The 27,739-nt window shown below is 36.3% G+C and overlaps 1 protein-coding gene across 2 annotated transcripts; it reads left to right on the forward strand.

The window, feature by feature from the left end:
• The first annotated feature begins 664 nt into the window (after window positions 1-664).
• Window positions 665-27,352, forward strand: LOC140165071 (acyl-coenzyme A synthetase ACSM3, mitochondrial-like). 2 transcript variants are annotated; one of them, XM_072188493.1, is made up of 14 exons: window positions 665-1,038; window positions 3,024-3,124; window positions 3,681-3,793; window positions 4,767-4,885; window positions 9,595-9,656; window positions 10,210-10,264; window positions 12,048-12,169; window positions 14,032-14,188; window positions 15,902-16,030; window positions 18,983-19,057; window positions 22,857-23,039; window positions 24,355-24,482; window positions 25,395-25,614; window positions 26,790-27,352. In XM_072188493.1, the coding sequence occupies exons 1-14, from the start codon at window positions 670-672 to the stop codon at window positions 26,916-26,918; spliced, it is 1,962 nt and encodes a 653-aa protein (XP_072044594.1). In that variant the 5' UTR covers window positions 665-669; the 3' UTR covers window positions 26,919-27,352. The 2 variants fall into 2 exon arrangements, with proteins under 2 accessions (XP_072044594.1, XP_072044595.1); XM_072188494.1 differs by having other exon boundaries at window positions 27,201-27,352.
• The last annotated feature ends 387 nt before the right edge of the window (window positions 27,353-27,739 follow it).

Here is a 27,739-nt window from a genome sequence, read left to right on the forward strand (position 1 = left end):
CATTGTAGAGTACCAGTACATAAATAGGGTAACAATATGTGAAAATTTCATGTAAATCTGCCATTCCGCTCTAAAGATATTGATGGAAAATGTCATTTCAGCTGTATTTTTTAACATCATTGCCATATTGCATTGGTTTTAAAAGCATGCAATCACCACAGCTATTAGTATGTGAAAGTTCTGCATTATCTTTGGATAATTTCTAAAATTATGAATTTCTGCTTAATATACAAGTTTACAAGTATTAATAGGGACTGTTTTTTGTTTGTCATCACACAAAAATTGATGTTCTGCGCCCTTAGTGCTTTGGAGGGCACTTTAAGCTGTCGGTCCCGTGTACATGTATTTCTGACATTAATGCAGTGTGCACGTTAAAGAACGTCACAGGCTATTCGAAAAGAGCAGGGGATCAACCCGGTACTGTTGGCTGTACTGTACAGAGTTATAAAAAAAAAGTACAGCTTGTCTGTACGCAGTGCGATAATACTCATATAGAGGGATGCGGGAGGGATGCACTAATAAGGAAGAAGAAGAAGAACATTAAAAAAATTTAATGGCAGATTGTAAATTTAAAACTGTAAAGTTAAAAATTCAGAAATGTAGAGCGTTTACTCTTTTGTGTCGTTATAATTTCTAATGTTTGTGTTTATTTTTCTTCACAGATCCAAAATGATTAGGTTGTCAAATCTCCACATATGTCGGCATCTATTGTCTTGCCATAAAAGGTCATTGACCTCTATCCCAGCATGCACAGGAAGTAAAGGCTACTGCACTGCATCATGGGAAAATTCTTCATCACCATCTAGTATTTCTGTTTCTCTGAACAAGTGGACAGCACCATCAATATCACACCAATATTTGAACCCAACAAAAAGAAACAGTAGACTTCTGTATTCCCAGCCAAAGAGGGCGTTCCTCTCACAGGTTTCACACACTGGGTTCAATGACTATGAGATAGGAAGGAAGGAGTTCAAGTTAGAAGTGCCAGAGAATTTTAACTTTGCTAATGTTTTGGATGAATGGGCACAGAAAGAAAGGGTATGTGCTCTGCCGGTTTTATTGTCTTACACTATGGAATAAAGTAAGACAGTAGATTCACTGTTTTGTGTGTGTTATATAAAAATTCTCAATGTACTAATGCTCTCCTTAAATCTGATATAGGAGAGTGATTTTTAGCTCTCCTTAGTTGACCATTCTCTCCTTACATTCAATTGTAAATGCTCTAAACAGCTCTCCTTGAAGGCCCCAGAAGAGCTATTTAAGGCTCTCCTGCGAATTCCAAAAGACAGTCCCTGATTTCAATTTTTTTGTAGTCACAATTGAATACATGTACCTGAGTGGAAGAAGGGCCCAACCCAATCAACGCTTTTTTGGGGATATTAACAAAAAAACACAATATTTGGACAAGTTTTAAGTGACAGACTGTTTTCATCTTGAGGGGACCTTTAGTACTGGTACATGAACATACATTATAACATACATGTGAAATGATATAATGGCAACGGTACAGGTCTTTTAAAAACTCCTTTTTGTAAAATGGAGTTGGGCCCTTCTTACACTCAGGTATTCAATTATAAAACATGAATAAATGTATTAAAGAAGTTTGAAATTGCTATCAGTTTTTAAGCTGTAAATTTTGTTTGATAAAGGCTTTGGAACTTTTATTTCTTCTTTTTTTTTTAAATATATATTTTTTTATTTGATTATTTTTTGCAAAAAGAAAGAAAAAAAAAAAGTTGGGGTTGGGGCCTACTTTTAGGGTCAGTCGGGTAACAGTTACGCCAATCAAACCATTTTAGGCCTTTTAAAAACAAACTTTATGGAAGATAAAAAGGGGTTAAAAAGCTCATAATATTCGCTTTAAGTTTAAGCTCAGATTCTGAATACAAAAGAGAATCTTGATAAAGGTTTTATCACAAGCCTCTGAGCTGTTCTTACCATGCCAATCGAATGTAACAAAGGGACACATCATGTCAAAAATTAAGACTGATTTATTCCAGGAGTTTATCATAGTATTTAAATTCAAATGAACCAACAGTACAGTCTCTGTAATAATTGCATTATAAATCATTAAACTACTTGGAATGATACCTTGTGCAGACATATGCCAACTAGTACGGTTTCACCGTATTTTGTACGGTAAAACGTGAAAAATACGGTAGTACGGTCACCCCCCAAAAAATACGGAATTCCAGAATTTTGACCAAAATAATAAAATGTTGTGTCTTAAAAGGATAAACAGCTGCAAGATTAGACTACCGACTGAATTACTGGTATCATTTGACCACTTTCTTGGTCTGTTAAAGTGGTTGCCTACTTCATTTTTCTCTCGACTTTCGATGATGCACAAAATTATTATTTAATAGGCCTACAAGATGCTTTCCGAAATAATTTTCTTCTGACTTGCAGATTTTTCACTATGATGCACATTAATATTTTTTATTAACCACCTAGTGCTATGTCTTCTGAAGGTATTTAGTTAACTATTTAGCTCTTTGGTGCAAAAGAATAAGCATTACAAGGTTTCCCACCTCCTTTTACTTCAGACTTTCGCACCATGCATGCACATTAAAGAAATATTTAATAGGCTTACAAGATGGTTTCCGAAATAATTTTCTTCTGACTTGCAGATTTTTCATGCACATTAATATTTTTTATTAACCACCTAATGCTATGTCTTCTGAAGGAATTTAGTTAACTGTTTAGCTCTATTGGTGCAAAAGAATAAGCCTTCAAGAAGGTTGTGCCACAACCAATTAAAACCTTTAGAATTTTGATATTTTGCTTAGGTGTCATTTCATGGAATAATATTGCAAATCATCCTCAGCCCCATCTTTCCTGTTGAGAACAGTCCAAGATGGGGCAAGTTTTGTGATGATAACTTGATCATGGAATTCAGTCAATGTCTCATGAAAAATGGTGTAATGGCAAAGTATTGCATAAAAGTAAGTTTGCCTCCTGAAAACACATTGCTTGTAATATACTTACTTCAAGTTCATTTATTACTCTTTTTTCCATGGCAGGTTGGAGACAGAACTGAACGTATTCCTGCTCTTTGGTGGATTGACGATGACGGCAATGAAATCAAATGGAGTTTTCAAGATCTGGAAAATCAATCCAAAAAGTAAGCTCATGAGAAATCAAACTCTACTGCTTTATCTCTCATGTAGTGTGAGTGTTCATTTTACTGGGGCAGCTTCAAAGCCTATATGCGAGGGCTGGTGTACAGTATGTGTGCATTTAAAATACATTTATGTGAAATATATCGTTATGAATTCAGCAGAGTGACGAATCAAGAATTTTGAGCATACCTCTAACTATGTTTTATGTGATCTTTCATTTCCAACAAAAAGCGCTCTGCCTCATTGCCTTAACACCAATGGCTATCGCTCAGCGATGTAGTATTCACTCGGTCGGACATCCGGGATCATTGTCCCCTTCGTCCCCTTTGCACAAGCGCGCGCATAGCAACCAGCTCGAGAAAGGGGAACTGCACATGCGCACACTGGTTTTACAAGGCTATTTCCCCTTTGTGACGTCAGCCCGACCAAGAGAATAAATTCAGCTTTAGTCATAGTCACGATTAAGCTAATCATGAAAACCGCACAGTGTGGAATATTTTGAATTCCAACCGAATTTCCATATAATTTAAAAATTTTTAAATTGGTCTTCCAATATAGGGTAGCTAATATTTTGGAGCAGCACTGCGGTGTGAAACAGGGTGATGTTGTTATGGTGATATTACCCAGAGTTCCAGAGTGGTGGCTGATGAATATTGCATGTTTAAGAACAGGTGAGAGTAAAAAGATGTATAAAATAATTTAGGGAAAAGCTTTGTGCACTGCTGGTCCATGCACACTGCTAAACCTCATAGCCATTTCACCCGAGGGGATCACTCATATATGAAAGTTGTAAGCATCCGCGTGAAAGAAAACGCGGATTTAGGGCTGTTTTGAAAAGCAAAATGAAGATCCGCGGGGATCCGCGATTAGGGTCTTGCAACACTCATTTTACTAAAAGAAGGGGTGTTTTTTTTAAGGACAATCCTCGTTTAGGGTAGTTTTTTTAAATTACCCAATTAACAGACATTAGTGGTGACATATTTATCAAGTTATTCAGCACAACAAAGTGCTTTCTGAGCAATTTTACTAACCAGATTAAAAAAAAAAATTGGAGCCACGACTTCAACAGCGCCAATTTTAAGCTTACCGATATCATCACTATCACTGAATGAATAGGGGCAAATTTCAAACCATTTCAACAGCGCCAATTTTAAGCTTACCGATATTATCACTATCACTGAATGAATAGGGGCAAATTTCAAACCAATTCCTCACTTATGGTGTTTTTATATTGTCTGTCCTTGTTTAGGGGTAAATTTCAAACAAATTCCTCGCTTAGGGTATTTTTATTTGAGTAAAATCCTTGTTTAGGGTTAGTTTGACAAATTTTCGACATCCTAGCTTAGGGTCATTTTTGAAAGTCAATTCACGCGGATGCTTACAACTTTTATACATGAGTGGCCCCCGGGACCATTTCAATGCACCCTGCTCTGGTTATTCCCTCCAAGTCCCCCATAGAATGTGTGCCACCCTTTCTTTGGCCTAGACTTGACAAAGCCATGGACCAATGCTATTTTGTCTTTAGTCCATGATCCTATACCTACCTCTTAAAAAAGTGGGCAACAAATGGGGCATCTCCAACCAATGCTAAAACCAGATTTTAATCATGTTATATCCTGGCATTTTTTATATTTTCATTTAAAGGAGCCATCATGATACCAGGTACCACCATGCTAACAGCAAGAGATATAGAAGAAAGAGTGCAGGCTTCTAAAACGTCTGTAATCATAACTGATGACAAGATTGCACCTCATGTGGATAAGGTAAGACCCAATATTACAACAGTTACAACAGATTTTAGGTCTCTGTCTCCCATGAGCCTTTTAATGACAACAAATAATCAGTCATCCTGCAAGTGAAGAGACTTGTCTGTAAATTTTAAGCTTTTACGATGGGAGTTCATATAACAATAAGTTCCGGATCTGCCGTTGGACAAGTTTGTTTAGAGCCATCACTTATTTACTTTTCTCTGTTGACAAGAGGATGTCTTCAGTGAACGGCTCTTTTTAGAGCCACCAAAAATGTATGCAAGGTCTGCATGTTCTCTATTGACAGGGGGCAATCTTCAGTAAATACCTCTTTCAGAGCCATTAGTAGGCAAGGGGCAGTCTACATGTCTTACATATATGGTCGAATCCAACCAAAAGTGTCCACGGGCAAAAAATAAAAGTCCGAAATAAAATGTCTCCACAATTTTTTCCTTTTGCCCATTGATTGATGACATATTGGCCTTATAGGAACCAAAAGTGCCATTACTAATCTTGAAAAATAAATCCAGGACGTGTGATAGTAAATGTGATATCAAAACCCAATGTTACCTACGAATACCACTAGGATGCTTTCACTATCGCAATACTAATCAACCTAAAACAAATGGAATATTCCCATTAACGCTTTTTTCGTGTAATGTAGACCACAGGGTGTCAGGAAAATGCTAGCTCAACCAGAAAATATTTGTTTTATTTTTATAACGCGATCAATATGATCTTAGTCAATTTATGCTAGTTTATTTTTGAAAATGAAGTTTAGGTCAGTTTCTGTATTTTATTTATCAAATGAGTATGAATCAATTTACACATTGTATTAGAACGAGTAGGATATATGTTTTCAAGAATATTAGGAATTATACGCATACACCTAACGCTTTATACAATGAAAAGGTGAAGAAACCCTGGTATTCGTAGGTAACATGAGCAATTTAACAATATCTATATTGAGTTTAGAGGTTTAAATTTTGCTATTATGGTAATGAATTAATAAAATGGTAGTTTTAGATCTCTTTCAGATGGTAATACGTCCAAATGAATAAATGCTATTACCTTAGATCAAAAATTTTTTGATGCTTTTAGCAAGATTTTGAATACTTCATTTTGATAAACAAGTAGTTAATCAGCAATTTTACATAATAAATAATTGTTGAATGAATCCGTATATGGGTAATAATAGTGTCCTGGGGTACCGCTTAAAGTTTTTGACAATTAATTTCCATTGGTAGAGACACTTCATTACACATGTCATGTATTATGCTGTATTCGTAAGTAACATTTCAGTATTTGTAGGTAAGAATTAGACTTTTGGTGGATATCGCAATCAAAACTTCATTTTATAAAGCACTTTGAATGTATTATTTTCTTTATGTGCGTTTATTGATACTTTAGACCCTATCATGTATTAATAATGTCGGTTCACAGCGGTTGAAAGAGGATTGAAGTAAGAAACAAAGGCACTCAAGTGACTTTAATTTGCTTAATTGCACACAAATCGCTTAAAACCGTTATTGCAGACTTGTGAAGTCCATCTTGGAGTAGGGGGGTCACATCATTATTTTATCTACAATATAAATGTTTGGCATTAAGTTTTTCAGAAGCATCTTGCAAAATGATGAAGATGGTTCAAATTAAAAAAAGCGTTTTCGAGTTACACCAATAAAAAAAAAAAAAAAAATGGCTGTTTTTCAGCATGATTTTGATAAAACGCATGTTTTCGACAATATGGCATGTTTGAAGACTAAAAAATCAAAATTATATGCTTCCTATGTCCGATTTTCACTTAAAGTTGCTGTATAACTGAGTCTTTCAACATAGATATGTCAAGAGGTACATCATTTGCTTCAGTTTTTGAAAAAGATTACTCCAAATATGGACTAAAACACCAAAATCAAGGATCGTTGCACTCTCATTTTAACCCCTTGCAGAATAAAATTGCAGATTTACGACAATCTCAGATTAAAAATATGAATTGTGAATGGCTGCATTTACACTAAGCCAACTCTAACCCTTGGGTTGAAACACAAAAACAACAACAAAAGCTTCATGTGCATCAAAATATTGTGAGAAATTGCCTCCAAAGTGGGAAAAATCTAGAAAATCAAGGAAATTGCCGCTCAATGTAAAAAAGTGCTACAGAATGAAACAGCAAGTTACGGACACCCTCGGAATAAAAATATCAACTTTGTACATCCATATTCAAGGTAAAACAACTCTAGGACTTCAAGTTGGACCACTGCAGTAGATAAAAACAACAAGTTGGTCATAATATGTTGATAACTACACTCCAGAAATGGAAAAATATGAAAACTTCACAAGTAAGGTCAACAATTTCTATGGGAAAATACACAGGAAAATGGCCAAAAACAAATGTTTCAATATATTGCCATTTTTAACCCAACATCCTAGAAATTTCTTGTTTACGTCAAAAGAAAGATATTTTGTGGAGATTCAGGAAAAAGGAGTCTCAATTTGATTGCACATGTGGCACACAGTAGGGTAACTCATCATCTACAGTCATCATATCAAAATTTCACCCTTGGACAGCGTTTCCTATGGGAAAATACACACGTTGGGCAAAAAACATCAAATTTTCAAATTTATCGTGAAAAAAACAAGTTGTGCCAAAATAAAGATACATTTCTCATGGTTCAGAAAAAGTAACTTTAAAATTCACTACATCGGGTCGAAAAACTCACTTTCTAAAGGCAATTTCTTAATTTCTTCTGCGGATCCAGACACTGGTCTTTGCTGATAAATAATCTGGTGCTTTCACAGAGCCGCCGTGTAAAATTCAAAAGGTCAATAGACCTAAAAATATTTTTTGTAACTACACATATACTAAATAAATATTTGAAAATGTTTAGGTCTCTATGAAGAAAACAATTTGATATTTTTTATGCTCAAAACATGCCATTGTTCATTTATGGGTCGTATGCAGACACCTAATGAGCTAATGTGTGACCCCCCTACTTGGAGTCAGTTACTTCTTGTGGCCTTTCGTTTGAGGGCAACTACAATTAGCTTTATGCCAGGGTCCATCAATGTGTTGTCTAGATCATGAGACAATGAGAACAGTCGTTTTTTCCATGGTATTCAGTAGGTAACCTTAGCGAAAACGTCAAAAGTTACCTTCGAATAAATCAATTTGGACACAAATTACTCAGAAACCAGAAGGTCGGTAAACATTTAAAATGAAGCACACATGACAGTTGACAAATCCAAGTATTTATCCCCTTCTAATCTTCTTTGAATCTGATTTTTCTATCAAATGAGCAGACCGTCGTCTATTTCAGTACATATTTTTCACCAATTAAGCCGTATTCAGTTTTGCATGGTGGGCATGCATGTGAATTCGCAACTTTCATTGACATATGATTTGATAGCAAACATACATGCCTCTGTTATGTACCAATATGGGCATTGGCATGAATGGCGGTGTTTCACAATACTGTCATGATGTCAAATTGTATTCAGTAGGTAACATTCGGTTACCGAAATTTACCTCTAATACTTGCTTTTATTGTTGACATCTCAGAAATATTTAAACGCAGGCTATTGAAACTTGGTAGAAATAAAGAGTGTATTACCCTGCACCTATTGCTTAACTATTGTTTACTATTCTCTCACTTTGTGGAAATGGCACAGCTTTTAACATGTATTCGGAGGTAATGCATATTTTTTACCAAACCTACCTTTGAGCCATTTAGAATTTCTGGCAGCTAAACACAATAATAAAGATGTCCGAATGCAATGCATTTCAGTATTGGACATATCAAAGCTTGTATCAATTATGCATTTATTAGTGATTTCCATTTTTAAAGATATATCTAGTGCTATGAAAAATTGTATTCAGTAGGTAATGTAAAAAAATACCACACAAAAAATTATCACAAAAAATTCATAATTATGTACAAATATGTGAAAAATTGAACAGGCAATCTTTGAATACACACCTTTCAGGAAATCAATTTAGATTCAATCCAATGACTTCTTTTCATAACTGATTTAGAAATATATAAAAATACTTTAAGAAATATTTTGAAAAAATGGGTAAAAATAGCATGTTTTGGGGTCTCTGTGTCTAAGTTTTTCACAGAAGGGGTCTTATTATATATATGGCGCTGAGCGTATGATCAAGGCGAATAAACACAATACAAAAACGAATGCCAATTGATTAATACTTTTAAGTTATGGCCCTGAACATGCCGTGTACACTTTTCGTTGGATTCGACCATATGTTTAGGTGATTTGTCAATCAAATCAAAGCTACTCCTGACAAAAACTTGACAGTTTCAAACTTGTCTCCGGTGATCCCATTAAAAATTACTAATAGATTTATATGCATTAGTAGTAGGTCTACCATCCATCAAAAGTGAGGTCAAAACTGTTGAACAATGCTCGCATTTGATTCGCATAATCCAAGGGCCAAGAACATATTCCAGAATATACGATTCTCTACTAGAAATACCATCCAAAAAGGACATTGTCAACAATTGTCAACAATTAAAGACTGCAAATAAACATATGTTTGCAGATTATGACCTTAATCTCCCACACAGGTGGTGGAGACTCCCTGTGTGGAAAATTTATGTCATATCTTCCATAGGGGGTGTATGGATTTCCACTGGAATAGCCCAGTATTGCTCACAAATGTTGTAGTGTCTTTCATAGTTTGATGTCATATCATTTTATTCAATTTGCAGGTTGCAGAAAATTGTCAGACTTTGTCTTCTAAATTACTGGTGTCACAATCAGGGGCCTCTAGGTAAGCTATTTGATTAATTCAGTGCCACCAGTGTCTTACTATTATAATAGTCCGTCAACCCAGAGGTACAAGTAAATAGACCTCGGAAACTGGAGGTATGAGAATAATTATTTCAATGCAATGCGCATGTAAATGCTTCTTTAGCACACCATCTGCTGCGCGATTTGTACTTACTGAGCGCAGTATACGAATATCCTTTTTTAGGGCCACCATAGACAATTTTTTAGACATACTAAAGATAATCCAGCCAAGCCTTTTCTCGGACCAGCAGTAGTATTTATCTCTGCTAGTCAGTCATCCACCCATCAATGAGATGATCAAAGTATGGGTAGACTCAGAGATGCTCTTACTTTTGATGCATTCCCCCCCCCCTCAACCATGACAAACTGGACTTGTACTGGGCACAGCTGACTCATTTAATAATATTTGTGCCTTAATAGCATACTGTGTTCATTCATTTCAATTTTTTGCTTTGCTGTAGCGTATACATGTAATTTGAACTTATTTTGTTGTAATACTTGCACTAAATTGTAGAATTTTGTTTGAATTTCAGAGACGGCTGGGAAAATTACATGAATTTATTTGACATTGCCTGTGAGACTCACATTGTAAGTATTAATCCCATGAGAGCACCTGTCGATTGGCCAAAATGAAAATTGTGTCCAATTTTGAACCAATCAAGGATGGTATTGCTAAGATCATCTGCAAATGCAAGTTTTACCATAAGTAGTCTAAAGCCTAGTCATAAATGGCAATTGAAATGAACATTTCTAGTTATCAACCAATCAGAAATGCTGTTAGAGAAGAAATCTGTCATTGCTGAACTACATTTTTGCCCATACTCTTTCATTTTCTATTTTATGACTGCCAATGTTTCTCACCTCACCTCACCTAGGCTGTTTCATCCTCTGTAGTATGAAGCCCTCTTCAAGAATCTTCCATTTCTGTCTGTCTTGCGCATCCCTTGCCCATGTGGTGCCTCTATATGCTGTTAAGTCATCTCGCCATCTTCGCCTTTGCCTTCCTCTTCTACGCTTTCCTGTTCTTGGTTGCCACTCGGTGACTCTTTTTGTCCATCTGTTGTCGTTTTTTCTTGCCACATGTCCTGCCCACCTCCATTTTGCTTCACCGATCCTTTCCATGATGTCTTTGACTCCATGTCACTGTTTCTGATTTTGTCGCAGATAGTTATGTTCAGCATACGTTTTCCATGGCTCGTTGTGTCGTGGGTGAGTTTATGTTCCAGATCTTTAGTTGCCGACCAGGTTTCAGCGCCGTAGGTCATGCATGGTGGGTAACAGACATTGATCATACATGCGCCTCCTCAATGTCATTGGTAGCTTTTTATCACAAAGGATGTCTTTGTACCTGCCAAAACAACACCAGCCAGCCTTGATTCTCAGTAAGACTTCCTCTCTTGTGTTGTCCTCCATTTTGACTGTCTTGCCCAGATACTTGTAACTATCTACTTTCTCAATCGGTTCATTGTCAATTTCAATGGACTCTGTAGTGTCAAAGTTGGTCATGTATTTCGTTTTCCCTTTGTGTATTTTTAATCCAATTTTCCTGCTCTCAGTGTTCAAACTATTTAGCTGAACTTCCAAGTCTTTGACTGATGGTGATGTAAGGGCTACATCATCTGCAAACCTCAGGTCAGTTAACCATTCTCCATCGATGTATGTTGATACCTCTTTTGTCTAAATCTAGTTGTTTGAAAATTTGTTCCATGGCAGCTGTGAATATTTTTGGAGAGATTGTGTCCCCTTGCCGTACTCCCCTCTTTATGTGGATAGGCTTGGAGACATCCTTATCTATGTGGATTGTAGCTGTGGCATTTGTGTAAATGTCCTCCAGAATCTTAACATACCCTTCGTTGACTCCAATCCTTCTTAAGGCTGCAAATAAGTCACTGTGTTCCACCGAATCAAAAGCTTTCTCGTAATCTATATAGCCAATACAAAGCTTCAGCTGATACTCATTTGCTTTCTCAATCAATGTTTCTACAATAGGATATTATTGTGTCAAGAGAGACAAATTTAAGAATTCTTTCCATCTCAATTTCACCCAACAATATTTTCCAAGGAGGAAGTCTGCCTCTTATACCATATCCATGGTAATGCTGGTTTCATACTTTCTGCCGCTTGCCGCTGAGCGGCTTGACGCTTCATCATGCCACTTGCGGAGCGACACACCGCTGAGTGGCAGCGGCATGACTTTGAAAGCCACTGATACCGCTAACCGTTGTCGTTGGTCACCGATAGCGTTTCTGGTGCGACCAAGCAGTGAAGCAAACTCATTTTCAAAGCGGCAAGAGGCAGGAAAGTATGAAACCAGCATTACACCCCTCATACCAATATCAGTGTGTATTTTGTTTATTGTATATTGATATAGTGTGCAGACACCAAAAGTAGCGATGCCGTCCAAGTCTATTTCACAAGCGGTACCACAGGAAAACCAAAGATGGCTGAACATACACATGCTAGCTATGGATTAGGCCATACCATCACAGGAAAGTAAGTAGTAGGAAATACCCATATAATTGATTCAGCGAAAGTGAGTGCGTGCAAAAAGATGGCTGAACATACACATGCTAGCTATGGGTTAGGCCAATGAAAGTCAATTCCTTGTTTCCTGTTACACAATTTTTCATGACTGTGTAGGTGACCATTTCATTTTTCATTATTCATTATTTCATACTATTTCATTATTGCATCTGTTACAGGTGTAAACCAATAACTACCTATGTATACATGTATGATGTGATAAATCACAGTTTGTACTTTACAGATGTAGTTTACAACCACATGAAGGTGATTGTACAACTATTATCAAAAGTTTCACAATATTTTTTACGGGATGAGATTAGAGCAGATCAAAAAGTGCGGGACAGAGAAGTGAGTAGGTATTCATTATTAATTCATTATTAACCATATACCATGCTCCTACTGCAAAGAAAATCCCTGAAAATCAACAGAAAGAGATTTATGATATATTTAAAACCACAATTATTTATTGGTATGTTAAAGTTTGTTAGAAATCAACATTTTATTCAAAATAATGAAATATTTGGCCAGCAATTGGTTTTGAGCGGAGTAGGGTAACGGGAAACTAGGAATCCACTTTCATTAGCCTTAGGCCATACCATCACCATGATCACAGGAAAGTAAGCTGTAGGATTAATTGATTGCAATCAAATGTTTTGGTTGATTGATATGATTGATTGATTGATTGATTGATTGATTGATTGATTGATTGTTGATTAAAATCAATCAATCTCAATGATCAGTCGATAATACAGAATAACAAAAACAAAACAAAAAAAGCTGAATTAACAAATTATAGAACAATCATTACAGAGTGGTTATTGAAATTTAATGTGTAGTCAGTGTCCTCATGGCTGTGAACTCCTTTTCTTCCTAAAGATTTTCAAGAGATGTAAGCTTTTTATAAGTGTACATTCATCTATAAATTTCCTCTCAACAGCGATACACGAGTTAGATTTGTAGATGGGAAACACTGGAAATTATTTGATTAAAAAGAAGCAAGATTCAACTCCAAGATTTGAACTATATCTTTTAAGGTTGGTCTGAACCCTGGAATTATGGAAACTTTCGGGCCTCATAACTGCTAAAGTGTTGGTGTAAAGTATATAAAAGTATACATATTTAGAATGGCAAAGACTTGATAAGTTCATCTGTGATGTCAAATTTGGGCCAAAATGCTCATTTTTGGCCCAAAATCCCAAAAAAACGGTTTTATGACCCACTTTTTTTTTAAGTTAAAAAAAATTCTTGGGCCAAATTTTTTTTTATTAATTTTTAAAAACTAGACAAAAATATCTAGGGACCCTTTTTTTATTTTTTTGAATTTTGACCAACTTCACCAAAAATATTTGAAATTTGGTCGAAAATCGTGCTTTTTTATGATTTTTTTGAAAATTCAGCATTTTTTTACCATTTTTGGTGCAAATTTCTTGAAGTTGGTCGAAATTTAAAAACTGAAAAATGGTCCTAGATATTTTTGTCTAGTTTTTAAAAATTAATAAAAAAATTTTGGCCCAAGAATTTTATTTTTACGTTGCACGAAAAAAAAGTGGGCCAAAAACCGTTTTTTGGGATTTTTTGGGAAATTTGACCTCACAGATGAACTTATCAAGTCTTTGCCATTCTAAATATGTATACTTTTATATACTTTAGACCAACAATTTAGCTGTTATGAGGCCCGCAAGTTTCCATAATTCCAGGGTTCAGACCAACCTTAATATACTTGTATATATTTGCTAGATCTGACATTTTCATTTAGAACATATTATATTCTGACACTACCTTGACTAAAGTAACTGATATGTTTTGATTGATTTGTTTGTTTATACTAGGTACTGGTTAGATCTGACATCACTTGATGTACATTGGACCATGTCTGACACCGGCTGGGCTAAGGCTGCCTGGGGTAACTTCTTTGCCCCATGGACTCAGGGTGCCTGCATCTTTGTACATAATGCAGCAAAGTTTGATGTAATTAAAACATTAGAGGTATGAGTACTGTTATCTTAACCCTACCACACTAAATCTCACTAACTCCACAAGGAAACCAATGCATCTCATGTGATGCCTATCACCCTAAGCTATATCACATGGCCATATACACATGGGTACACATTTTATGACAAATGATTAAAATGGATATTTTGATATTTTTAAATATCAAAATATCCAGTAAACTTTATAAATCTAAGGATATGTACTTATGTATGTAGCTGGGATTAAAGGCCGATGATCAATTAAAATTTTGACCTTTCGTATTGAAGATATGGATTTCCCCAAAAAAAAAAAAATAGGTCTTTTGGGAAAATTGTATCGCTTCAATATGACAGGTCAAAATTTCAATTGATCGTCGTATTTTCATCCCAGCTACATACACTTTAAGTGCATATCATTGCATGTAGAAAGGACTGTTAAATATCAAAATTTGAAAAAATATAAAATTTTAATAATTTGTCATAAAATTTGTATTATATTGTGAATTTCAAAAAAAAAATCTTAATTATTTGATATCAGAAAGACATTCCTCATATTCAGAATTCAATTTGATATGTCTGATGTGCCCTCATGTCCCACAAAAAATACTGTCGAAACGTTCATACTAGATCCCTTAAATGTCATAAAAAATTGTGTATGAGGACGTTGACCAGAATACATTTCATATAACAGTGGAAACCCAGCAACCTTGGATGTCCTTAGTTCTTTCGCCACCAGCATATTACAAACATTGTTAAAATGACCATATCTTGTTTGGTAAAGGGTTTGGGTTGGATTGTAGAACTTCTAGTAGGTCTGCAGTTTAGGTAGGTCTTTACAATATACTCTGGCAAGGCTAGTTAAACGGTCATAAATTTTTGCCTTATTAATAGAAGTGAAAATCCTGCTGTGAATGCCTAACCACAAATCCCCAAGCATCCCCCTTGGGTCGATCCTTCATGTAATTATTTCGTGTAAGCTAATCCTAACCCTAATCCTAACCCTAATCCTAACCCTAATCCTAACCCTAACCCTAATCCTAACCCTAAACTAACCCTAACCTTAACCCTAACCCTAATTTCGTGTAAAATTACATGAAGGAATAACCCCCCTTGCGGCAATGGCCAATTAACAGTTACCCTCTAGTTGACATTATGTTTCACTACCTGAAAAGAACTGATCAAAAATTTAATTCCCTTCTGAGGCTAGTATCTGTCAATGAATTAAACACCAGGTTGTCATATAGCTAGAGGCCGTATATGACACACATGGGTCAATGAGTTACATAAAAAGGATCTTGTGTGGTAAATCTCAGGAAGTGAGTTTTGCCTGAGGCAATTTGTGGTTAAATGCTGATCCCTCACTATATGTGACATGATCAAGGTGAATGAGTCACATATCGACCCTGGTCGAAAATGAGATTTTCACATGTTACATCAATTTATAAATCGCTGAAAACAATATAAAACAAAAGAATTGTAACACTTTCTTTGTTAATATCTTAAAATCAATATAAGAGACAACCGACTCATTTCCCTTGATCGTGTCACATATGAGTTATTACTGTCGATTTGGTTGAAAAAGGAAGTGAGACATGATCAATTCTGTTCAGGCAGTGAAACCTAATGATGCAAATCTGACCAAATAGAGACTGGTGAGCAATTTGTAATTTTTGTTTGGATATAGTACACAGAGTGTAACTGATACACATATATATTTTCTATTTAGATTCTACAGAAGTATCCAATCACTACATTTTGTGGTCCACCCACTGCCTACAGGATGATGGTACAAGAAGACTTATCCAAGTATGATCTCAAGTCAATTAGGCATACACTAAGTGCTGGAGAACCTTTAGTAAGTTCCTATACATACAATAAGACTTATCTGAGTATGATCTCAAGTCAATTAGGCATACACTAAGTGCTGGAGAGCCTCTAGTAAGTTCCTATACATACAATAAGACTTATCCAAGTATGATCTCAAGTCAATTAGGCATACACTAAGTGCTGGAGAGCCTCTAGTAAGTTCCTATACATACAATAAGACTTATCCAAGTATGATCTTAAGTCAATTAGGCATACACTAAGTGCTGGAGAGCCTCTAGTAAGTTCCTATACATACAATAAGACTTATCTGAGTATGATCTCAAGTCAATTAGGCATACACTAAGTGCTGGAGAGCCTCTAGTAAGTTCCTATACATACAATAAGACTTATCTGAGTATGATCTCAAGTCAATTAGGCATACACTAAGTGCTGGATAACCTCTAGTAAGTTCATATATATACAACAAGACTTATCTGAGTATGATCTCAAGTCAATTAGGCATACACTAAGTGCTGGAGAGCCTCTAGTAAGTTCCTATACATACAATAAGACTTATCTGAGTATGATCTCAAGTCAATTAGGCATACACTAAGTGCTGGAGAACCTCTAGTAAGTTCATATATATACAACAAGACTTATCCAAGTATGATCTCAAGTCAATTAGGCATACACTAAGTGCTGGAGAGCCTCTAGTAAGTTCCTCATACATCAAGACTTATCTGAGTATGATCTCAAGTCAATTAGGCATACACTAAGTGCTGGAGAGCCTCTAGTAAGTTCCTATACATACAATAAGACTTATCTGAGTATGATCTCAAGTCAATTAGGCATACACTAAGTGCTGGAGAGCCTCTAGTAAGTTCCTATACATACAATAAGACTTATCCAAGTATGATCTCAAGTCAATTAGGCATACACTAAGTGCTGGAGAACCTCTAGTAAGTTCCTATACATACATCAAGACTTATCCAAGTATGATCTTAAGTCAATTAGGCATACACTAAGTGCTGGAGAACCTCTAGTAAGTTCCTCATACAACAAGACTTATCCAAGTATGATCTCAAGTCAATTAGGCATACACTATGTGCTGGAGAGCCTCTAGTAAGTTCCTCATACATCAAGACTTATCTGAGTATGATCTCAAGTTAATTAGGCATACACTAAGTGCTGGAGAACCTCTAGTAAGTTCCTATACATACAACAAGACTTATCCACCCACTGCCTACAGGATGATGGTACAAGAAGACTTATCCAAGTATGATCTCAAGTCAATTAGGCATACACTAAGTGCTGGAGAGCCTCTAGTAAGTTCCTATACATACAATAAGACTTATCTGAGTATGATCTCAAGTCAATTAGGCATACACTAAGTGCTGGAGAGCCTCTAGTAAGTTCCTATACATACAATAAGACTTATCCAAGTATGATCTCAAGTCAATTAGGCATACACTAAGTGCTGGAGAACCTCTAGTAAGTTCCTATACATACATCAAGACTTATCCAAGTATGATCTTAAGTCAATTAGGCATACACTAAGTGCTGGAGAACCTGTAGTAAGTTCCTCATACAACAAGACTTATCCAAGTATGATCTCAAGTCAATTAGGCATACACTAAGTGCTGGAGAGCCTCTAGTAAGTTCCTCATACATCAAGACTTATCTGAGTATGATCTCAAGTCAATTAGGCATACACTAAGTGCTGGAGAGCCTCTAGTAAGTTCCTATACATACAATAAGACTTATCCAAGTATGATCTCAAGTCAATTAGGCATACACAAAGTGTTGGAGAACCTCTAGTAAGTTCCTATACATACAATAAGACTTATCCAAGTATGATCTCAAGTCAATTAGGCATACACTAAGTGCTGGAGAGCCTCTAGTAAGTTCCTATACATACAACAAGACTTATCCAAGTATGATCTCAAGTCAATTAGGCATACACTAAGTGCTGGAGAACCTCTAGTAAGTTCCTATACATACAATAAGACTTATCTGAGTATGATCTTAAGTCAATTAAGCATACACTAAGTGCTGGAGAACCTCTAGTAAGTTCCTATACATACAATAAGACTTATTTGAGTATGATCTCAAGTCAATTAGGCATACACTAAGTGCTGGAGAGCCTCTAGTAAGTTCCTCATACATCAAGACTTATCTGAGTATGATCTCAAGTCAATTAGGCATACTCTAAGTGCTGGAGAGCCTCTAGTAAGTTCCTATACATACAATAAGACTTATCCAAGTATGATCTCAAGTCAATTAGGCATACACAAAGTGTTGGAGAACCTCTAGTAAGTTCCTATACATACAATAAGACTTATCCAAGTATGATCTCAAGTCAATTAGGCATACACTAAGTGCTGGAGAGCCTCTAGTAAGTTCCTATACATACAATAAGACTTATCCAAGTATGATCTCAAGTCAATTAGGCATACACTAAGTGCTGGAGAGCCTCTAGTAAGTTCCTATACATACAACAAGACTTATCCAAGTATGATCTCAAGTCAATTAGGCATACACTAAGTGCTGGAGAGCCTCTAGTAAGTTCCTATACATACAATAAGTCTTATCTGAGTATGATCTCAAGTCAATTAGGCATGCACTAAGTGCTGGAGAACCTGTAGTAAGTTCCTATACATACAATAAGACTTATCTGAGTATGATCTCAAGTCAATTAGGCATGCACTAAGTGCTGGAGAACCTGTAGTAAGTTCCTATACATACAAGAAGACTTGTCCAAGTATGATCTCAAATCAGGCAATAGTACAGTAAGTGCTGGAGAACCTCCAGTAAGTTCCTAATCCTATTATACATGTTATTTATTTAGTATCAGATGATGGAACAGTTTACATGATTGTTTTAAGTTTGTTTTATAGTTCCATGTGTTGTTATGTTGTTTGTTCTTATTTTGCCCGATACAATCACATTTTTTATCTGAAATATTCAAGTTAGCCATTTTTGAAACTATTTTATAATTTAGAATCCTGAAGTGGTAGAAGATTGGAAGAGGAGAACAGGGTGTCTTATACGTGAGGGATACGGACAAACAGAAACAGTAAGTGAAATAACAACAACTTTATCTTATTTGTTTGGAAAACAAATTAAAATGTTTTAAATCCCATAACCCTTTGCGGGTAGAGCTGAGATTTGCACCGTGTTTAGCTAATACTGTTTAAAACCCGTGAAGTGTGCATCGGCATCATAACATCACAGGGATGTGAGTGGGTGCTAAAGAGAAGGGATGCTGATTTTGCTGAATAACATCATTAATTGGCTTGCAATATATTTAATCAATTAACAAACAATCAGCAATGAAGCTTGGTTGAATTGTTTTTGGTATTATTTTGTTTTATATGTACATGTACGTTACTGGATTGGTAATGTACATTTAAAAGCCTTAACCCACTGAGAATTACTGCCTCTCTGACAGCATTTCTGATTGCAATTACCTGATATATTCTGCTGAGTGACCAATTAGATAACAGCTTCTAAGGGCGAGTTTCCCGACAGGAGTCTTATTAAGCCGTAGTCTTAAGGTGGCCTTGAGGCTACTAAGCCTAGCCCGCTCTCGAAGCCCGAGTCTTAACTCTAGCCGGATTTCTTCAACGGAAATTCAACCTAGTCTTAGTGGCCTTGCAGGCTTAACGCTTGACAACCTCGTCCCTTTCAACCAGCGACTTAATTGTATAGGCTATTGGAGGTAGATGTACATAAGCTGTGGTCCTCACGGTTTACCGTACTAACAAGGTTGCCGTCTCATTATCGCAATGTTCCCGGCGCAAAGACTAGCCTGGACCCGTGGTCTTATGCTTGGGCTTATACCGTACACAACTTGACGCAAGAATATTGTACCTGTTTTTGTGTCTTTTATGTATTATTTTATTTCCACTTGACTTTATATGAGTCCAACTTGTATGAATGATACGCCTATGCTTTATACTCGTGATTTTTTCTTTGCATCCCAAAAAGGGTAAAATTTTAAGCCTAATGGAAAGGAATCTGTGATTCCCCGGCCCTAAAAAGGAAAGCAACTAACGTGCTATCTACTGCTGATATCAGTAGTCTTCTCAGATCTCACATGAAGTTATCTGTTGGTACAATATTTATAATTATTTAAGTAGAAGATATAGCAATATTATATGCATCTTATCCGTAAATTCAGTTGTAATACTGCATGCATTATTGTTCGTGTCAAATATTTACTATATCTTTACCAATTTTGTCCTTATATTGTATTAAATTGATGTCCAACCTGGTATAATATAGGCACTCCAAAATAATATTGTAATAGGCCTACTTATAAAAAGTACGAGTATCAAACTATTAAGGCTTGGATAGGGACAGATGGTATCATATACAGGGTGTATCAAAATGATTGGTACCGGGCTATGTGACATTTTCAAAAATATATAAAAAATATAAAATTGAAATTTAATATAGTTTTTGTACTATAAATAGAAAGGGGCATATGTTAACTTATTGATCTATTAATCTGAAGTTGATAGGTTCATGCATCTGGGAGCTATTGTCATTTAAATGAAGATCGACGTAATCATGGTTTGACACAAGATGAATAGGTTTACTGCTTGAACCATTTATTGCATACTCTTCAATATCTCACCTCAGTATACATAACATAAAATTGCTTTACACATGCTTTTAGAAAGATAGATCCTGAAGTCCCTGCCTTACGACTCTGGCAGTGTGAGGTGAAGCCCTATCTTGAAAGAACTTAACAACTGGGATGGGTCCGTTCTGTAACTGGCCATATCAAATTTTGAAGCATTGCTAATTATAACATGTATGCATTGGATACGCCTTGCTCTTAGAAACTGTCTCCTAAATCTTCTCTGCACTTCTCCATATCTTCGTGTCGACCAGTGATTCTTAACTATGAATGCACACTGAAGTGTGGAATACTGTGGAGCCATTCCAATAACTTGTACCAGGTCTAAACTAACCTACATTGTCTACAGTCTATAGCCATTCTGCCACACCATCTACTAATAGTAATCTCAAAAATACAATTTAAATTACCGCCCATGATGGTGTTGATACGCAAGCTTCTTTCACCCCACCTAAATTATTCAAGTCCATAATATTACTCTCAAGCGATCAATGTTGATTTATATTACATTAATATATATTATGAATGAAGAAATAGGCAGGAAAATATCAAACATTTCCATGATTTTCAACATATCATCCTCACAAGGTATTTGCTGTAAAGAGCTTTGAAAAAATGGTGCTACTGACTGATCGCAGCATTACGATGAAAAGTGTAAAAACACCTACTTTCATTTAGAATCATGTAACTTCTTAATAGAATGTGCTATATTTATGATCTAAAATTCTTAGAGAAGATAAAGCTACGATAATTACAAATATTTAAACAATTAACCCCAAACTGGCACAAAAAATAGTAAAAAAAATCGGCAAAAATGAGAAGTCTTCGGTACCAATCATTTTGATACACTCTGTAGGTCTTCATGATGATGATGATGATGATGATGATGATGATGATGATGATGATGAAAGAATTACAACAAAATTATATTCGTTGTTAAAAAAATCATCATTCAAATTGAGTAGGTCTTGTGATAGCAACAGCTACTTAAAAAAAAATTCAACTAACTCAAATGAACACTAAAATAAAATGCTGAAATGTTCAACTAAATCGAATAATTACTTACCCACAGTGGCGTAACTACACATTTTCATTTGGGGGTGGGGTGGGGGAAAGCGGGGGCAAACATAATAAATGAGGGGAAGGCATCGTTCATGCTGTTTGGGTTTTTAAGGGGTGGAGTGGGTCTGAGGAGTTATGGGGTCTGCTTGGAATGTGTCCCCGGAACATTGGCGTAGATTTCTTTTTGACATGGGGGGGGGATTGAAAAAACAATTATGGTACAAATGCCATATTTAAGCTATTAAAGCTGGTGACATATAGGCCAATGGTACAAAAGTGGGATAAATGCAATTTATTTAACCTTAAAAATTGAGTTTTTAAGGTTAAAATGACCAAATATGAGATTAATTAATAACTCTCAGAAGTAGGCCTAATTTACCTTTTTCATGGGTTACGCGACTGCTTACTCATGTTAACTGAAAGACAGTCAAAAATATGAAAGATAAACTTTGCGTTACAATTTAAATAATTTGTAAATTGAAATAGACCAAGGTTTACGACCTAAGACCTGCTCTGAGGCAGGGCCAAGAAAAGCCGCTGTAAGCCTGGTCTAACAGGCTTGCGTAGACTACGGCTACAGAAGACTGATTTCGAGAAATGCAAATTTTATTGAAGCCTGGGACTAATCCTACAAGCCTGGCCCACGGGCTAACGAAGTCTCGAGGCTATGGTAGCCGTGCTTCGGGAAATACGTTTTCAGTTAAGCCTGGTCTTACGACCTCTTAAGCCTTGAGGCTAGACAAGCCAATTGCTAAGCCACCCGTCGAGAAATTCGCCCTAAATATTTTAGCTCAATTCTCTTCAGCCCTGCCACCATTCTTACCACATTGCTGATTGGCTTGATAAATCATAATAGTCTTTTTCTAACCAATCAACAGGTCATATGCACTTAGCACTTGTTATTTCTTAAATGAAGTAACAAGTGGTGCATAATATTTTACGAATGAATGGAAATGATTCCGGACAAACGATTTTTGGTTTTCTGGAACGAATGTAAAATTTCATCAGTAAAATTCTGAGAATATGTTTATTTCTGTACCTTTACTTACACACAGAACTATTCATCCACAAATGTGAGGTTATTTCATTCAGTGATGAAAATAGAGTGCACAAGTATTTTTAATTTCTATCATGTCAATATCAAACCTATCTTTCAATTTTTCAGACTCTTCTAGTCGGGTCATTCCTGTGTATCAAACACTGTTCTGGTTCCATGGGTAAACCGGCTCCAGGTTATGATATTCATATAATAGATGGAGAAGGAAAAGAAGTAGGGGTTGACCAAGAAGGTTATATTGCAGTCAAAGTAAAACCTGAAAGACCAGTGGGACTATTCACCAAATATGTGGTAAGTGCAACATGTGGCTATTACATATGAAATCCATACACCCCCTATGGGACACATGACCTTAATCTTTTGCACAGGGGGTGTGAATTTCAATTGGAATGGGTATAACTTGATTTGAAATTTACACCCCCTGTGTGAAATATTAAGGTTATGTCTTCCATAGGGGAGTATGGGTTTCAACTGGAATAGCTCATTGTATTAAAAGGAAAGATTTGTTTTCTTGTCATATGGAGAAGAAAATTGTGTAGGCCAGTCAGACCCTTGCGAAAAATTCCATATGCCCCTAGCTGGCATACAGTTTTGTTAATATAAGGTGACCCCACTCAATTTCTTTTGCCACAGATAGGTGCATCTATCCATTTCTCTTTGTATCAATTGCCAGCTTGACGGGTCATGCATATTCATTATTACACAGAAAAGAGATCCAACATACAGCGTGTTTGGTTTTGTCTTTGAGGAACATTTCATTTGTCATATTTTCAAATTTGCACTGTATATTTTAATTTAAGCCTCTTCATAATATCTATCATCTTTTAAGAAATTTGTTTGCAATTAACATAAATTTCCATATAGAAATTGAGGGTTTCAAAAGGCTCATCATCAGACAAGTTTAAAACTGTTAAAATACATTCAATTGTATTAGGAATGCACCCACATGTATTAGAAATACACCCAAATGTATTAGAATTACACCCATGTGTAATAGAAATACACCCAATTATAGTAGAAATACTCCCAAATGTATTGGAATTACACCCACATGTATAAGACATTTAGAATTGCTCCCAATTGAATTAGGAATACACCTAAATGTATTTGAAATATACCCAATGTATTAGAAATACATCAAAATGTATTAGAAATATACAGCCAAGTGTATTAGGAATATACCCAAAGATATTAGGAATACACCCAAATGTATTATAAATCTGATTCAGGGCAAAACTATAGTGCATCGTGCATGTAGACTGCCCTTGTCTACATAGTATCATAATTGCTCCTTATATTCTAAAGAGATTGTGGCTCTGAAAAGAGCTGTTATAATAGCTGCCCCTTTCCAGCTGATTATTTGGTGGCTCTGAAAAGAGCTGTTTAATCAGACTGCCCCTTAGCAATGTTTACCCAGAGGTGACATTAAATGATTTTGCAATTCTGTATTACAATCAGTCAATTTGAAGATTTTTTGAGACAAAATTGGGAAAAAATGCTTCAATTGGCACACTCAATTTCCAGAGATAGAAAACCCTGCCCCTATACCTGTTGTAAAAATCCTATCTTGCAATATATATTTCTTTTCTTTAAATTCTGTCTCAAGAATGATCCACAGAGAACAGCTGCATCCTTTATTGGTGATTATTATCTGACTGGAGACAAGGCTACCATGGATAGTGATGGGTATCTATGGTTCGTTGCCAGAGGGGATGATGTTATTACATCAGCAGGGTAAGTCAAGTGTACCAGTTCCATGGAGAGAACATTGGGCTATTCCCAGGCAGGGGAGATGTAATATCGCCATTGGATTAACTAATGAAGAAAGAAGCGGCCTATATGGTTCACCCTACATGTAGGAGGGCGTAAGACAATGTGAGAAACAATTAATAAATGCAAGGATAGGAAATAAAGCCCAAGAAGTTGTTATTTAAATGACGTTTTTGGGTTTTAGCAAACTGACATGAAAATTTTGAGAGAAAAAAATCAAGGTCTGAATGTAGACAGTTACTAGGTAGGTCCTAGATAATTTTTACTGGTCCAAACTTGGTGTTAAATTGTCTCATAGATCTAATACATGTTAATCGGTTTGAAGATTTGAATGTTACACTGGTCCACATTTTGTGACACTTTCAGACTCTAGTATTCGACTATGGTGCAAGAGTTTGCAGATTCAAACCCTGGTGGTGGTTTAGTACGCTCTTGTGGAAAAATTTAGCAAATTCCAGGGGATAAAGATGTTACTGCTAATTGTCTGATTGTAACCCGTATGAAACTCGGGGAGCTGATCCTGGTTTGCGAAGGTCAATTGTGGAATGTCTAGGGTGTGAACTTCTAAGCAGCAAAGTCCCTGAATTGTTATTTAATTGTTTATGGAATGATGTGTGGCCATAATGGTCAGCGACAACCTGTAAAGTGTGCTGAGGCTTGTGGAACAATGTCTAGGTGCTATGCCTGTATGTTTATACACACTATAAATCATTGCTCTTTTCTTCCTTTTTTATACACACAAAAAAAATCACTAAGTTGTATAGTAATTCTAACACTGATTGTACCAATGTGATGGAAATTACGGAAATCTTTAAGAATTATGATAGTGTTGTACGAATATGGCCTTGATAGATAGTATTATTTGTTAATCTCCAGATATCGCATTGGACCATTTGAAGTGGAGAGCGCCCTCATAGAGCACCCAGCAGTAGCAGAGTCAGCTGTCGTCAGCTCACCAGATAGTGTTAGAGGAGAGGTGGTTAAGGCTTTCATTGTGTTGACAAAAGATTACCAAGATCATGATCAAACTGAACTGACTACACAGTTACAGGAACATGTAAAACATATCACAGCTCCGTACAAGTATCCACGAAAGGTAAGAAATGATTTTGTGTTCAACAACTCTTCCTATACTTTTGTACAGGGGCCAACCATTGTTAATCCGTGATGATTCCACAGTTTGCAGTATAGCGTATACGCGAACGCAAGCGCGAATATGCGTTACGTGTGAGTGTGTAGAATTTGTCATGCCTGGAACCTGTGTGCGTATACACGCTTACAAGTTGAATTTAATATTTTGGAGTTAGCAGCTAAATATTATCGTTTTTTTTATTACTAAGTAATATCCATCACCGATCTTTTATTAAGGCTGAGTGGCAATGATTAACTGACATTCCTCATGAAATAATCATGCGAATTATACGATCTTAGCGTGTTTTCATTGTTGGAAGGGATTCAATCATATTTCACCGTTGTTCATCACCGTTTAACAACTCGCTTCCTGCGCATCTGCATCATTGTTAAACGGTGATGAACAACAGTGAAACATGATTGAATTCCAAAATAAAATTTCATTAGCCATGGGTATCTTGGGAGGTGGTCTTGATTTTGGTGTAATTCTAATGCATTTGAGTGTATTCCTAATACTTTTTTGTATATTCCTAATATTTGTAGGTGTATAATGCCCTCTTACCTCACTTATCACACTGATCACCATTTAATAATAATTTGTTGTCCTCTGGTGCTAAAGCATTATTGCAGCATCTACTGTTGATTGGTTCCCTAATTCAAGAGAATTTGTGCATAACATGAATTTGATGATTTTGGCAGTGTGCCAAACTCATTATTACAGTAGCGTAGCCAGGGGTAGGTAGGGCAGAGCTCCCCCGCCTTTTTCACACAAAAATGAAAGAGAAAATCGGGAAGGCAAAGGAGACAAAACGAAGAAAGGAGACGAAACGAGGAAAGGAGTCTGTTCCCTAACAAAATCCCCTCCCCCGATCATGGGCCAAAATAGTATAAAATACCACTCTTTTGTGTGGGCAGGTAAAGGAGACAAAACGAGGAAAGGAGACTGTTTCCCAACAAAATTCCCTTCCCCGATCATGGGCCAAAATAGTATAAAATACCACTCTTTTGTGTGATACTCACAAAACTTTGCATGCACAGCATCTCTACTTTGCCCCCCCCCCCCAAAAAAAGCAACTTGGCTATGCCACTGCATAACAATATAATAAGCACTAAAACCTTGCAATCTATATTTTTATACAGATTGAATTTGTGGATTCTCTGCCTAAGACAATCAGTGGTAAAATCCGTCGAGTTGAGCTGAGACACAGAGAATGGGCAGTTTTATGGGAAGCACAGCATTCATCTTTTTACAACCCAAGAGATGTGTAGCATCTTACATGCCAGGTCTGTGGCTGGTGAAATTTGCATGTTTTTAATCACCATTTCAAACACTGTTCCAATTTCAGATTGAGTTTGTGGATTCTCTGCCTAAGACTATCAGTGGTAAAATCCGTCGAGTTGAGCTGAGGCACAGAGAATGGGCCGTGTTATGGGAAGCACAGCATTCATCTTTTTACAACCCAAGAGATGTGTAGCATCTTACACGCCAGGTCTGTGGCTGGTGAAATTTGCATGTTTTTAATCACCATTTCAAAACTGTTCCAATTTCAGATTGATTTTGTGGAGTCATTGCCTAAGACTATCAGTGGCAAAATCAGGAGGGTTGAGCTGAGAAATAGAGAATGGGAAGGACATGCATGATGTAAATGGACCAAAGGGTAAAATACTTACACTTTTACTGGGAAAACAGTTAATTTTTTTTTTTTAAATATTAAAAAAATATCATCATACAGCTAACCTCCATTAATTAATTGATGAATGAACCAAATACATATCATCATCATCATCATCATCGTCAACATCATCATCATCGTTGGTGTCGGCATAATCATCATCATCATCATCATCATCATCATCATCATCATCACATCGTCGTCGTCGTCGTCGTCGTCGTCGTCGTCGTCGTCGTCATCGGTCGGCTGCAAAGCAGTCGGTCAAAAGCTTCCTCCAATAAGATCTCTCCGGGCTGCATTTTTTATCTCAGCTGGGTAAAGAGTTATTCGCTGTCGTAGTGCATGTTAGTAACCATTAGTTACTGCTCCAAGCCTGGGCTCATACACCTGTTCCGAATTTTGATATTCCATAGGCTT

The sequence above is a fragment of the Amphiura filiformis genome, chromosome 11 (genome assembly GCF_039555335.1).
Source record: "Amphiura filiformis chromosome 11, Afil_fr2py, whole genome shotgun sequence".
Classification (NCBI taxonomy): Eukaryota; Metazoa; Echinodermata; class Ophiuroidea; order Amphilepidida; family Amphiuridae; genus Amphiura; species Amphiura filiformis.

Excerpts from the sequence above, each read along its gene's own strand:
- LOC140165071 (XM_072188493.1), top strand. The coding sequence starts at position 670 with ATGATTAGGTTGTCAAATCTCCACATATGTCGGCATCTATTGTCTTGC. Across the intron at positions 16,031-18,982 it reads TAAGTGCTGGAGAACCTTTA|AATCCTGAAGTGGTAGAAGA; the intron begins GTAAGTTCCTAT and ends TTTATAATTTAG. Across the intron at positions 19,058-22,856 it reads GATACGGACAAACAGAAACA|ACTCTTCTAGTCGGGTCATT; the intron begins GTAAGTGAAATA and ends TCAATTTTTCAG.